The 15,576-nt window shown below is 36.8% G+C and overlaps 1 protein-coding gene across 17 annotated transcripts in view; it reads left to right on the forward strand.

Annotated features, from left to right (window-relative positions):
* Nucleotides 1-15,576, forward strand: part of ADD1 (adducin 1) — a 65,515-nt gene that overhangs the window by 47,465 nt on the left and 2,474 nt on the right. For 7 of the 17 annotated variants that reach the window (XM_026846813.1, XM_026846814.1, XM_026846816.1 and 4 more), the window contains exons 11-16: nt 309-410; nt 2,411-2,500; nt 2,602-2,619; nt 3,347-3,439; nt 9,264-9,420; nt 11,419-11,514. In XM_026846813.1, coding sequence (XP_026702614.1) covers nt 309-410; nt 2,411-2,500; nt 2,602-2,619; nt 3,347-3,439; nt 9,264-9,420; nt 11,419-11,514 — 556 coding nt within the window. Of the gene's footprint in view, nt 1-308; nt 411-2,410; nt 2,501-2,601; nt 2,620-3,346; nt 3,440-9,263; nt 9,421-11,418; nt 11,515-12,267; nt 12,303-15,576 lie in introns of those variants that run through there. The other 10 variants (XM_026846823.1, XM_026846824.1, XM_026846817.1 and 7 more) reach the window with 6 other exon arrangements.

Here is a 15,576-nt window from a genome sequence, read left to right on the forward strand (position 1 = left end):
ATAGCTGTAGTAATTGCATTGGTTTGAGTGGAAGTTATTTGCAAGTTAACTGGCTCTATTTTTTGTTGTTGTTACTAGCTTGACTTAATAGAATGATTCTGATATTTAGAAATGTATCTGAAGGTACAGTTTATATTACTGAAGAAGAAAGCACCTTAAATAGTGTTCGGAATGAATAGAAGAATACAATCATTGGTTCAGTTCTCTGCTATGTATAATGCATGATCAACTGTTATGTGAATTTGCTGCTCTGAGTGTCTGTAGCCGTTACAACAATTCTGACTATTTAACTGTTCTTGATATTACAGTGGACTAAAGAGGATGGACATAGAACTGCCACCTCTGCTGTCCCTAACCTGTTTGTTCCATTGAACACCAATCCAAAGGAGGTCCAAGAAATGAGGAACAAGGTTTGTAATAGCAGTAAAATATTTTTTTCTTGGTTATCACAACAATTAAGTTGTGCACTTTTAATGAAATAACTTTCTTTGCTATAGTGAAATTTTTTGGGTTCAATTACACAGCTCTGGTACTGTCCTGCCCCTTTATAACTAGATATGGAAACAAGTCCTAAATGTTCTGAAGTCATCTTGGAAAAAAATGGTATTGCTCTCAGCTATATGAAGACTTTCGTTGTCTTACATTTTATTACTGTCAGACCAGTTGCTGGCTACCTCTGAAACAGCCACCACTGAGTTTGTCATAGAATCCTAGAATGGTTTGGGCTAGAAGGGACCTTAAAGATGATCTAGTTCCACCCCCCTGCCACGGGCAGGGACACCTTCCACCAGCCCAGGTTGCTCAAAGCCCCGTCCAACCTGGCTTTGAACACTGCCAGGAGGGGGCAGCCACAGCTTCTCTGGGCAACCTGTTAAACCTGGTAGTAATTTGGTTCCCTGAGATCATAGTTTTACACTAGTGATCTGTTTTCCTGTTTTGGTTTCACCAGTTGAAATTGTGACCTAGCTGTGGATCTCTCTCCATTTTATATTTTATTATAATATACTGTCATTGTTGCAGAAATTTTTGGGGCTGCATGTTAATCTCTTTGAAATGACCTAGCAATTAATTTTCTAGTCTTTGAATTTCAGATCTTCTTGTCACCAGTTTAACAACAGGAAAGCACTGGATGCATTGTCATTTTTTTCCCTGTATTTCTTTTAAAGTATAAAATATACACTGGTATTTTGTTAATATTTAACTTGTTCTGGATAGTTTTGCTATTTCTAATGGCCATATGGAACATGGGAGTTAACTTTATGACACAGAAAAATCTCTGTGCAGGAGTACTAGCAGGAATACTGATTTGTTCTAAAATAATTTGTATAAGGTTGACAGAGCTTTTACTTTTCCTGACTCAGCACTATAAGATAATAATCACCTGAAATGAGAAGTCTGGTGAAATTGCTAAGCAGTTCCTTGGTGACTGAAACACAAATACTGTTTTATTAAAAACTTGAATGAAGCGACTAAGAGGAGAGAAGTAAAGCTTCAAACTTTTTACTTTCCTGATGATGAGAAGGGTAGTAAACTAGAAACAAGAACAGGTGATGCAGGATCTTCGTACTTCCTGAAATACCAAGTATTAATAATACCTTGTGTTTGTATACTTGTATGCATGTATTTTTATATAATTGAATGTCCTTTTTAGTGGTAAAGTAGAGGTCTTTCTGGATGCATGCTTTTCTTCATTTATCTTGGAACAAGAACCAGCATATTTTAGAAATAAATTTGAGTCAGTTGGTATGAATTCTTTACCACTGTAAGATATCTAATTTAAATAGATAATACCTAGATTTCAAGATCCAGTTTCTGTTCCTATCTTCTGTGTTGGGAACTGGGGGATTACTGGGAGTTACTAGGGATGTGTTTGAGTACTCTGCAGTGTATAGGAAGACATTTATGTATCCTTTTGAGAATATGGTCCTGACTAGATGCAAAAACTGAATGTTGTGCAGTGTTTTACAGTAAGTTCTGTAGGAAGATGATACTGTGGTGCAGTATCAGTGATTAGTGGCTAGTGACAGAAACTTGTAAATGACTGGCAGGGTACAATAGACATGTCAATATGGGCTCTGTGCTTCTTTTCTCTCCTTGTTTCTTCACGAACTGGGCTTGTCTGTTGCCTGATCTGTAGAGTTTTATCATGAGCCAGTACTAAAACGCAAAGGACAGTACATGCTGTGGTACTTAAAAGACTAAATTCTGAGAAATGTGAGGAGGCAACTAGGAACCTGAGCACATATCTTCAAGTGGTGTTTATAAGCACAGTTTTTGATGGGTAGGGCTATAGCAACCAACAGTAGTTGCAGCCTGTTGGCAGGTTCACCCACCCCTTTTTCAAATCAGAAAATGTGGTTCACTTTTGTCTGTTGTTCATGTGGCTCTATTCTGCTGCTTTCCTTTACAGATCCGAGAGCAGAATTTACAAGATATTAAAACTGCAGGCCCTCAATCACAGGTTCTTTCTGGGGTGGTTGTGGACAGGAGTCTTGTACAGGTGAGAGTATAAAATGCCTAAAACTATTCACTTAAAGTTAATCTATGATATCCTATGCTTACACCTAATATATCACTATGAAATTATTCTTTAATTGGCAGAGAGTAACTGTTTATAAGGTAAGTCTTAGAGGTAAACACCATTGTCTTTGCGAGAGTGCTCAGGGTCAGAAATTTAAGAGGCTTCAGCCATGTAGCCCAAGCATGTCTGTGGAGGATGCTTCTTGGCTTTTTTTGCTGAATGTAATGCATGAAATTCAGAAGGCTTATTTATGTGGGTTAGATTCATGTTCAGAACTAGTTGGGCTTCGTGACAACTTTTTGTTTGTTTGTTTTCCAAGTTTATGTACCTTCGAGTATTAATACGGGGCACAGCAGTCTCACTATGGGGCAGTAGTGTTGTGTGTTAAGTATGTTTTATCATGCTTCGTAATATTTTGTTTGAAGAGCAGTTTGGAAAAAAGCTATTATGCATCAGTAAAACTTAAAAGCAGTATATCTGGATATTTAAAAGACTTGATGAATCATAGCTCAAAGTAAAGTAAGAATTGGAGCTTTACAGTTATACTGTGTAGCTGAATGACTTTAAAGCTCTATATATGCGAGTGCTTTAACTGCCCCAGATAAGTATTTTCTGATGTACTTTTTAAAGTTTGGCTAGTCTTATCATGTCCATAGCATTATTCATGTTGAGTGTCATATTGTGTGCATGTCAGTTCATTGTCATTTGCGATTTTATCTACTGTTACTGTTTCTTTGCATGTTTTTAGCAAGCATCATAATGCTTTTGGGTGATGTTTTAAAGCCTGGGCTCGGTTTGCTCTGTTTACTCAATTTACTGTTGCAGGATGCTCCCCTCTCAGACTGTACGGAATCTATTGAAGGGCTCGATCTCACAGAGCAGGCCTTTAGTCCCGCTAAATCTCTGTCTGTTAGAAAGGTACTGCCCTGTCATACTGCTCTAAATGCTGTTGTTCACCCTTCATTTTACCTCTTCCTTACCCTGACCTCTTCCCTCTGTTAGCTAATGATTTGGCTAGAAAAGAAGAAGAAAATAGATGGATCTCTAAATTACGTATATGCAACTATACAAGCAGTTACTTTACCCTGTTAAAGTATCTTTTAAGGATTTTGATCTTTTTCGTTGTAGAAGCTGGTGAGGAAACATATTTGGTGTTAAGGTGCTGATTAGGTTCTGCATATAGTGGATTTCTTTGCGCATGCTCTTAGTGTTGAATTACTCCAATTTGAGATCCATTTTGAATTAGCTTAATCTCAGCCTGATTACATCAGTGTAATTCCAAAGATATCCACATGTTCAGAGTGTCATGCTGACAAACACTGTCAACTTCTGATCCTTTATTGCTAGAAGTCTTGTTTCCTTAAAACTTCCTGTGGTTATCTACAGGAGTTGCTGAGTAATGACTCAACTCCCAGAATCGATTGGCTTTCAAAGATGTATTCATGCTTACGTAATATACTTTAAATACAGAATAAATTCAAGAGATGCCTGTATGGTTGGGGTGGGCAGTCCTCTGAGGCTGAGTAAACAGGAACAATGGTTTGCACATTGGTAACCATCTGTCCTTAGCTGTCTTTCTCCAAGGTTTTGAAGGAGCCCCTTAGAGGTGATCTAAGCTCAGTGTGTCAGTAAGCATCAGTATGTCTTCTGCTCCAGTATTTTATCTAAAAGATTCTTAAATCTTGGTTTAGGTTATGCCTAACATCTCATTATCAGTATAGCTTTCCCATCAAAAACCAGAATACTTTGAATTACATCACTGTTACAGATCTCATGAATTTATAACACCTAGTAGTGTAATGAGCCAGTTTGTATTACAGATCGTTGTAACATACTGAGAATTTGATAAAGATGTTTTTCAGATTACAGCTTGTTTTATCCATATCCTGAAAGGAAAAAATAAGAAGACGCTATTTCCAGATTTAAGATGAAAAATAAAACAAAGCCCAAGCCTTCCAGGCAGTACATGCCTCTTATTCTCTGTTTAATAGTACTGTCAAAGTGAAAATATATTTTTGATAGTTATCCATTAGTAATCACAACACAGGTGGTTTATTTTATCAGTGATGTGAAAGGTATCTTTCAAGTATTATTTTTGAATAAAGGCATCTTCTTTCTATAAAACTAGTAAAATATTTTACATGCATTTTTGTAGATGTCAAGGAGCCAATAAAAGGTCTGTTGGTTATATGGTTTTGCTTAGTAGTATAATGTTAGGGTTTAGATGTCCAAATGATGTGTTATGTGTTCCTTTTTGTGGTGTCACAAAAGTATTTCCTCTGAAATACTGTATAAAATTAGATCACAGTGTTAATTACATTAGGAATGGCCTCTTTCATAATCTTTATTATCTTCATATGGATTGTGATCTGGATGCTTAATAAATGGAGGGGGGAAATGACAACCAAAAAACCCCAAACAAACAAAGAAACAAGTCAAAAACCTCAACAAACCAAATAACAGAAAAACCCATAAGCGACATTTTCTAGAAAGATTAGGCCAATAATCAGTCATGTATTGTTAAACAAAGGAAGGATTAGCAATTTTATGATGCCACATAAACCTCACATGAAACTTTGAATGAAACTTCGAGGAGACTTGTACATCAAGGGCTTTGGGGTCCCAAATTGTTAAAAGAAAAAGTTCCATCTGACTGCAGTAACATTTAAAATGTATTATGTTTTCAGTTAACATTGAGATTTATACAGAATACTAATGCGCACTATTTTGGATGAAAAAAATCCTGTACAGTATGCATGTAATGCTTTGAGTCTTCTGTGCCTATGGCTGCAGTAGTAAATACTCCATTTTGCCTCGTCACTTGCTTTGTCCATGTTCTGAGAAGTCCTGGCCATGTTGCAACACAAGTTCCTTGTGCGTTGTGTAATTTTATTCATGTCATAGACTTGGCTAACTAAGCTTCTGCTGCAGTCTTGGCTGAACGAGAGGGAATGTTGGTTATTCTTACCATTAAGAATACCATTCTGCAATCTGATTTAAAAAAAAAAAAATCACAAGAATTTTCAATAATTTTAAGTAAAAGGGGAATGACCCGTTTCATGTTTCTTCCTTTAGAATGGAAATTCTATGGCTTTGTTCTTCACAAGAGCCTCTCAGTTCTGCCCCAGGGGTGGCACTGTGTTTTAATGGTGACTTCTACATGAACAGTACTTTAAGAATCTTGGGCTTTTGGATAAAAGCACTGCAATAATGCTGTATTGTGTTAAGAGCAATTGTTAATTTTAGGCAATTATTATAAACCTACTGTCTGACTGAGAGGAAAATTTGGTATGTATAAGGTGCCAGTTTTGCTCATGTCCATCCCTGAGAACAAGATGAAGTGCTTGCCTGTTAAATGATGGTCACCTCATAGCAGTTTTGAATTTTTCTCTGAAAGCAAGATTTGCTTCATCAAAATGACGACAGTCTAAAATTTCCTTGTAGGATATGTGAGGTCCAAGCTTAGTATGAAAGTATTGTGTATCGTTAGCTGTAAATTCCTTTCCCTTTGTTGGATCTTTGTAGGAGAGTATGCCCCTACAAAATCCTCAGGAGTGAAAATATATTATGTTCATGAATGTGCTCTATCCATTATTTCTTACAGTGGAAAAAATGCTGTTGATATTCAGGTGTTTACACATGCAATCAAAGAATCATCAAAATAGTACTAGGATCATCAAAATAATACTAGTATCAGCATAATTCAGATTAAATCACTAGAACATTATTTTTTTGCATGTCATCCTGTGTTGAAATAGTCTCTTATACAGGAATTTATTCCCTCTCTACAGACTCTCTAATACTAGAAGCCACTCCAGACCAGTTTTCTTGTTCAGTTTTTCTAAATGTTCGTAGGAATCTGTGAATGGCCTGGACAGGTTGATGGTTCTTCAGTCTGTCTGTTTTAGTGTCATGTTTAACAGTCTAAAATGTATTCTGTACTGTGTTTTTAGTCCCTTATACTAATTTTCTTTTTGCGTTGTGTTACTCTTTCCGTTTTGTGTTGTATATTTTTATTTGAATTCTTGGAAGGCTGCTCCGTGGCTTATTCTGTGAAGCAATGTATCTCTACTTCTTTGTTTTGTACATGTTTTAGAGTAATCATGTTGCAGAACTTACTAATATACTACTACAATTTATTTTCCCCATAGAATCAGTCCTTCTACCCCTTATTTTCATAGTGATCTTTGAACTGCTTCCATATTATGGATACTGAGCAAAACTAGATGGTTAATCTGAGAACAACTTTTAGCAGATCAAAGGTTTGCCTTTATGGTCTCGTGATTTTTTTTTTTTTCTTCTTTTATAGTCCAAAAAACATAAGTGCATATTCTTTGTAATACATAATCTGCTTGCTGTCATTGCTCTGATCTTTTCTGTTATTTCTCTTGGGTCAAAGATACTCAGCCTAGTATAGATACTTGTTTGCATTGATTGTGGGTGTGGTTTTTGTGTGTGTTTGGTTTTGGTTTGTTGGGTTTTGTTTTGTTTGTTGTTTGTTTTTTTTTTAATTTAGTAAATGTGATAAGCTTGATGCACTGCTTTTATTCCCAGTAGTGAACAAAGGTACTCTCTTAAGGAGAATACATAATGCCAGTGCACTAGTCATCTTGCTGCAAACTGTGTGTCTCGCTGCTTGTCATTATTAAATCAACAGGCATTCAGTAAAATTTTGTTTCAGGTGCAAGTTGTTCTACCCAGTCTTTCCGGATTTAACTTGCAGACAGGATACAAAGATTCTTAAACATTCCAGGGATACCACTATGCGCTGTCTGTCTTGTTCTCTTTGAATTTTATAATCCTAGAAACTCTGCCTGAGATCAGGGCTTTACAAGCCCCAGCTACTTACTGCTGAGTTTCAGTTAAAACTAGGTATTTACTTTGAAGGGGTGGGCAGAGACAGAGGGGAATATAAAATTGCCATGGACACCAGTTTTCTGCCATCACTGAAAGCTGGGACCTGTAGTTTTGAGAGTTTGCACAAAGGTTGATGTGTTTGTGGCTTTTTTTCTGCTTTCTTGTGGCTTCTTTGTGGCTCTCTTATCCTGTAAGAAAAGCTGTGACTATCAAACTGGAGGTTTTCTGGTATTAGGACAGCTGGTGTTTAATGGAAATAGTTCAGAAAAGGCTTTTGACATTTTACTGACATTCTGTATGAGACACAAGAGTTCCTCTTATTTTATGGAGAAACGGAGGCAATCTATAATGTTTAGAGAGGTTTCTCTCCTGCAGTTCCTTTCAGGATCTTGCAGTGGATACTTGTTGTTACCCTGCTTGTTCTTCAGTAGTTCCCGCTGGTGTCTGCTTCCTGAAGAGCAGCCCAGATTCTAACAACCAGCTGTTCTTACCTCCCTGGATTGCTCTAGACCAGATTTCTGGAGAATCTCTCATGAGGCTTCCAGAAATATGTAATTGCTCTTGACCTCATTCCATCTGGACATTCTTGTCTGTCACCTTTCTGGTGCTGACACCTTGTCCACAGCAGCTCTTAGCACCCAAAGCAGTATTCTGTCTAATTTCATCTTCAGTTTTACAGTGAAGATCTCATGCTTGTCCATCAAGTATGGACATGGAATGGAAGGTTTGTCTTTGTTCAGGTGCTGTTTACTTTTGAATGGCACTTTCTAATGCTTTCTTTCAAATATTGGTACAAGAAACATTTGAATATGAAGATGACTTGGGCCAATCGATAACCATACTTAACTGGTAATGGAATTCAAATAACCTCTTCTCAACAATGAAGACAATTTGGGTATCATAGTGACACGAGGCACAGACCACACATCAGTCATTCCCACACCAGTGTCAGCAGAGTTCTGTATGTTCAGTGGAAAAAACCAAATGTGTAACCAAGTTACTTGAAAGATACTGTGACTCTCCAGGCAAGCATCTTCCATAGCCGAGACAATGAAAAGCCAATGGCTTTAGGCTTTACTATATAATTAGTGAAGAAAACTGAAAACCTTAGCATTACAGAATCTCAGATGCAGCTGCTTTTGTCCATTTGAGCTTACTGTGCTTAGAATTGCCAATGTTTTATTTGTATAACTTTGTATCTGGCTTGTATGACAGATGTTACAGATATAACTGTGCTAACTTGTATAAGACTACAGTTAACTAATTACTTAAAAATTGTTTGTAACAAACTGTTAATCTGGAGTACACAGAACACATACAAGATGGCTTTTTATAATAACATCTGTTAGATGTTATGTAGTAGCCAGTAGAAGTGGCTTTTCCCTTAACTAAAAAAAAAGGCAACAAAACCCCCCACCAACAAAACAAAAAAACCCCCAAATCAAACCACAAACAAAAATGTCTCAGCTGAGTCCTCTGAACTTCTACAGGTATTCTGTGCCCAGATTGCTGTGCAGTTGGGCTTGGTATCCTGTTTCTTTTGTGAGGAGAAAAAGAAACTTGATACTTCAAGTGTAATTCAGCTGGACTGTTTGGCTGCTGTTTGATTTCCTGCTTAATGGTGGATATTACCTGGTGGAAACACTGATGTGTCTGTAAGAGTAATTAATGAGACCTGTTTTCTCCTTTATATTAACCTGCTGTTGATTAATTAAAAAAAAAAAAAATCTGTCAATATTTTTTAAAAAATCTAAAATAAAATAAATACAGCAGTTTTGAGATTACCTTTTTGTTTTGTTTTTGGTTGCTTTGTAGCCTCTGCACTTTTTCAGGGTTCTGCAGGTTACTGCTCGATTGCAGATGTATCTTAATTTTCTTTTGTCAGGGAGAACTGGTGACTGCATCGAAGGCAATAATTGAGAAAGAATATCAACCGAAAGTCATAGTGAGCACAACAGGACCAAATCCCTTCAATAAACTCACTGATCGAGAACTGGAAGAGTATCGCAAAGAAGTAGAAAGAAAGCAGAAGGGACCAGAAGGTTGGTTTCTCTGTGTGATTTTTTTTTTTTTTTTTTTTTTTTTCTGCAGTAGACTATAACAGCAAGTTTATTATTAATTGGAAGGTGGGCTACCTGCAAAGGTTGTTGACACATTATTCAGCTTTTGTGTGTTTCAGTTTTTCCAGTGTGAATTAGAAATGTAAAAAGCATATTGGAAATGGAATGTGCGATCTGAGTGTTAATGGAGTATTCTGTAAAATACACAGATCTTACTTTAAATATTATCCTAGTAGACAAACTAGGTGTTTAGCATGGCCGGTTACTGCTGCTATTAGGAAGTTGAAGGCTTGAAACTTCAGTCAGAAGATTTTTTTCAGTACTGAAAAGTATTTCAGATTGTTCCGCTCTGTTTCCCTTAGCACTAGTCTAGGGTGAGAGAATGGTGTTGCTTTTTAGCAGCAAAACTGCAGTTTTCTACTTCACTGAAAACTGTGGATTGAGAAGTCTGTTAAATGGGGAAGATACTGAACAGCATTTGATTGCTACTTGGAAATGGCCCATCACAACAGAGTTTCTAAATTATCATAGAATTAGGGAATTGTGCAGTAACAAGAGGTGGTTGCTGCATCTCATGTGGTTTTCCTGCTTTACTTCTGCATAGTTTTAGGGGATAATACTTAGGATGCTCATCTGCTGTTAGGTTTTGAATTAGAGTGATGCAGGAACCAGAGGTGACGTTTCTTTTGCAGTGTGTGCTCCCTGCTTCTGCTTTTTGATTGCACAATGTAGAAGCAGTTGTAGATTGTATTTGTTCAGTTCACCAAGTATTGGACCATGTCGGGTGGGATACTCTGCTGTTACACCTGTATAACTGCATGCATTTATTCTCTCAGTAACATTGCTACATCCTTCTTAGATAAGATATCAAAATATGGAGAGACTGTGTTACTGAGACAGACACCAGCTGGGGAACAGAGTACATTGCTTAGAAATCAGCCCATCAGTGAACAAAAATCTCTGGATTTGAAAGGCAGATCAAAAACCTTTCAAGGAACAGATACGAAGACTTTTCAGGATCGTGACGTATCATCACTGTCTAAATCTTTAGATAACACTCAGTTTGCTGCATGGGTTTCTTGTCAGACCACGCAGCAAGTCATCACACATCTTAACCGAGAAGAGCCAGATGGGCAGAAGTCCTCCCATAAGGAATTTCATACTGCAGTGATCAAAGCGTTAAGGTCCAATCCTGACCTTTTGGCTGAGGCCTCAGGTATTACTGACATGGTACAGTTATGCTTGTGATCTAAGGAACAAACTCTTTACCTACACCGTTTGGAGATTCTGTCAGTTGGCTCTCATCTGTGGGACTGATTTCACTTTTAATTCTGCAGGTGAACTGTATGGAGCAATGTTTTAATCTTGTTTTGGATATATGGTGAACTCCATTAATGTTTGCCTTTGGATCTAGGGTGGTTTAAGCCTGGCAGCAAGGGGGGGACCCTCCTTACTAATTACAAATACACAAACCGCTGTCAGATCTGGTTTGAATCATTTAATTACTGCATGTTTCTCTGATTATCTGTGCAGTCTTCTCTTCTTTTGGGATACAATTTTGTTTACTCTGAGTTTCAGCAATACAAAGCAAGCAAGAGAGCGTTATGTTGTGTAGGTCTGATAGCATTTCCTTTCTCCCCCCCCCCTTTGTTTATATCTTGTGGTTTTTCCTCCCAAATTTTTTTCAGAACAGCATGATAAACCAATTCATAAACAATTACATTATTCATGTTCTCGTATGAAAACAAAACTCAAAAACCACCACAGAGCACAACTGTGACTTGGAACAGTTTTGATAATATCAATCTATCACCTTAATTTTCTTTTGCTTGTTTTGGTATTATTTAATATCCTGGCAGAATTTTGATTTGGAAAAATATATTTGTATCTTGTGTGCATGGAGCAGAAGGACACTTTTGTCTTCTCACATGCTGAAAGGTTTTGTCTGCCTTTTTAATTTCTATTTGTCTACATCTGCAGAACCTTCCGAAGATGGCAGGCAACAGAAAGAGAGAAGTCCCCCTGACCACACCTCAGCGCGCACTCCTCCCAGTACGCCCATTAAAATAGAGGAAGGTATGTTCTTCTGATTTGGGGGCCAGGGGAAACCAGTAACTGCATCATTAGTGACTGACGCATGAAAATATATGAACTAGTATCTAATAAAGGTAAATTATTCCTTGTATATTATTATTATTATACTACCTAAAATATACTATACTGAACTATGAGTGTAATAGGCGTTATGTTTACAATAATAAAGAAGTGTGCATTGATATAAAATTTTCATCTCTTCTGAATTGCCTTGTCATCTCTTGGTGTTTCTCAACTAATTTACCCTTTGTACTTTTTCTGCAAGAAATAATTGCTCTTTTGAAATGAAATAGTGTCTGATGGTGAACCAGACACAAATTTAGATGCTTTGGTAAATCTCCTTCACCAATTGCACATTTCTTAAACATTATTGTACTTGGATTACACCTCAGTAAATACTTTTTCCAACTCAATTTGAATCTAAATATCATTATTTGCTCACCTTATATAGTAGTTTTAACTGAAATGCGAGCAGGGCTGGTACAGTCTGCAATTTCCTCAAAAAAGGATGAAATAACAATCTTGAACAGGTGTAATCTAATTTTTGTCTTGTTTCCTTTACCTTGTACATTGGATATATATCACTTGTCTGTTAGTCTTCCATTCACTACTTCATCTCATTCTGTTTTCTATAAGAATGGTTGCAACCATTCTTCTAACTTAACACAATGGCTGTGATGAATGCATAGATTCTCTACTTGTGCTTTTTTCTTCTTGTGGCTGCGTTACAAACAGGAGATGGATATGCTAAAGAGTACCTGTTACCATAGTAAGTATCATTCCATACTCTGACCTGCTTATGTGCTTTGCTTCACTCTTGCATCTTTGTTTACTAAGGGTTTTTTGTTGATTTTGCTTTTTTGCTTTTTTTTTTTTAAAGCAGGCTTTTTCAGTTGAGATGCCGATTTCTTTAGTTCTTTATTTCATGCAGTTCTAGGTAGTTAAAGATCCTACGTTAAAATGCACTCCCCCTTCGAAAGAGACTGCAAAAGTGACATTATGTGTCTCCATATCTGTGTGTCTAATTCCTCAGTTATAAAAAGGAATAGTCTGAAGTTGTCTTTCAGGTATAGCTGAAACGGGTCTGGGAGTTTCTGCCCCAAAAGTTTGCTGCTGCCTACTCAACTTGGACCTGGTAATAAAATCCAGGAAAGTTCCTACTCTCTTCCAGTGCAGAAATGTTACCACTGACTTGATTTAAACTTACCTGGCAGACTTCTGCACAGAAGTGGATATGGAACTACTCCTATGTTATGTATGTCAGATGTAGGGAAATTTGAATTCCAACCAAGGAACAACAGCAAGTGCTTGGTGGCAGCAACTCCTACAGCTGTTTCAGCGAGACCTGCAGGGCTACATCAGATTATACCTTGAAGTAAAAAGGATGTTTGGCCCCTTCCATTTGTATGTCCTGTTATATCCAAAAGTCAGTGTGTTTGTCATAAATATGAAAGTCAAACTACATCGTAGGCATCTGTGATGTTACTATAAAGTTCTCCAACCTGAAAATTCTTTTTAACTGAGAACTGTGTTCCACAAACTCTTCTAGTTCAGTAAGTTTTCCAGGACAAACATACAAAGCTTATTTTTGAGATTAACTGGAAGTTCACGCCATGACAACTTTGGCAGAAGTTCTGTTGAATGACAGTGTTCTCTGTATACAGCTGCTTCTCAACTTTTTTCCTTATATTGTTTCTACTTAAGTGTAGCTGAAGTCAGAAGACTGTTTTATGTTTAACAGTTACAGTCTAGTTTGTATGTTTGTCCACGTTTGTGTTGAAAAAAGCATAAACCTTTATTTTCATAAATAACATGAATTGTAAATACACACCAGTATTTGTTACTTTTGAAACTCTTATGCCACAGTATATATAAAGGGAGAGAGAGCATGGATGTAGACATGATCATTCTAAAAAACTTAAGAAATTCTGAGGTATTGCTGCATTCTTAAACTGTAAATAGGCTTTGCAGCAAGATACACTTTTAAACCTTCCTAGTTATGTTACTGAAATCCATCAAGTAGAATAGCAAGGTGTTTACATATTGTATGCTTGATTTATTGAATGTGGAATTTGTAAATCTCCCTAATTCTGGTAAAATATTGCCCTTAGTGAGATAAACAGACGTGTTTTTGATTCCAGCATAATTTAATTTTAAGAATTTCTAATCTCTTTTTTTAAAACTTTAAAACTTGTTTTTAAATGTATTTTAAAAAGATAAAACTGACAGTCTAATATGGTGTCTGTTCTAAAAAATGGGCCAGCTAATGAGTAGAATATAATATTTTCAGTTGGAAGGGACCAACAGTGATCATCTAGTCCAACTGCCTGACCACTTCAGAGCTGACCAAAAGTTAAAGCATGGATTTAGGAAGCTCATTCCAGTGTTTGATCACCCTCTCAGTAAAGAAATGCTTCCTAATGTCCAGTCTAAACCTCCCCTGGTGCAGCTTTGATCCATTCCCACATGTCCTGTCACTGGATACCAGGGAGAAGAGCTCAGCAGTGCTTTCACTTAATTCCTCAAAAGTAAAAGTAAATCCATAAAGAGTGTAGTGCAGAATTGTAGGTGGTGGTGCTTATAAATTTGTGTCATATGCATATACAGGTTAAACTGGAGCTTCAGGAGGCAGCTTGTAATGCACATAATTGCTTTCTCTTTTTTACTGTTTTAAATCCTGCCTGCATTATAACTTTTAAACTGCTAACTTGTGCATTCTGAGTGTTTGGCACTGAATACTAGTGTGTTTTGTTTATTTAACCTCTTAGAAGTTTGCTCCAGGCAAAACATGTTGGTTTTCTAGCAGGTATCCACAGAACAGAGCCCTCTAAAATATATTAGAGGATTATTAATTCCATCTGCCAGAAACAAAAAGAATGCTCACTGTCTTTTCCATAGGAAAAATGAGAAAGTATCAAGTATTTTCTGTAAGTTCTGGTGAAAGCCTTCAGTCCTTTCAAATGAAAATGATTAAGAATTTAAAAGGGGGGAAAAATAGTTTTCTTTCTTTTGTGCCTTACAATGAGTATGGATGGCCTGGATTTTGTTCTAAATTCCTCCTTACCTAACATCAGTGGGGATGTATTTGACACAACTAACGAGATACTTCTCTGCTATAGTGCAGTGATGAATATTGCAGGGAACTTCAAAAGTGCTTGTGGTTAATGTATATGCACAAAGTGGAGCTTTAAACAGAACATCTCTAAAGCTTAGCGGTGAGTGAGAAAGTGTTACAATTGAGGCAGTAGTGGTTCACCTTTGGACCTGAAGTTATCACTAGATTTTTGATGTTCTATTATACAGGGGTGAGTTTTGCTGTTAGAAGTCACATGCATTTTAAAATTTGAAAAAAAAAAAAAAAAAAAAGCAGCTGTATTGCTAACCCACTGAATTAATTTAATTTGATAAAACTACATGGATTTTAACTTAAAGGAATCCATAATATATACTCATATCCTGCAAAAGTAGTGAAGCCTTTGTGATAGGAAATCATATTCTGAAGCAACATCTGTTAAATCTCGTGGAAAAATATTATGAAAATCCAAGCACTGTGATTAAAAATTGGCAAGCCAACTGTTGAGAAATCAATGGATTTGCATGTATCAGATCATTACAAACCAGCAATACATTTTATCCCACCAAAAGAAAGAAGAATCAAGATACAGAATTTCATGATGCTCTTTTCAATGCCAAGGAAAACTGTAGTAAGTTTAATTCCTGCTCACTGTACAAAAATCTAATGTCCTTGCAAATAGAACATGAGAAGAGTCCAAACAGTCCCTTTCTTGCTGGTTAAACCCACATGATGGAATTCAGCTTTATCTGTTCTGTGGCAAAAAGGTGAAAAACAAACAGAACTTTTGCATATCTTATTTCTATCTCTGTGCCCAAAGCCAAAGGAGAACAGACCTATTACAAAGGCTTTTACGCAAAGTAAATCTATTAGGTTTATTTTTTATAGAGTGCGCTCACCATCAACTTGCTTGGCTTTCTCTGTTCTAGGGACACTCACATTAACTGTGTCCCTGTCTGTCCATCCACCAG

This window comes from Athene cunicularia, assembly GCF_003259725.1.
Source record: "Athene cunicularia isolate RWA chromosome 4 unlocalized genomic scaffold, athCun1 chr4_part1, whole genome shotgun sequence".
In the NCBI taxonomy this organism is placed as follows: Eukaryota; Metazoa; Chordata; class Aves; order Strigiformes; family Strigidae; genus Athene; species Athene cunicularia.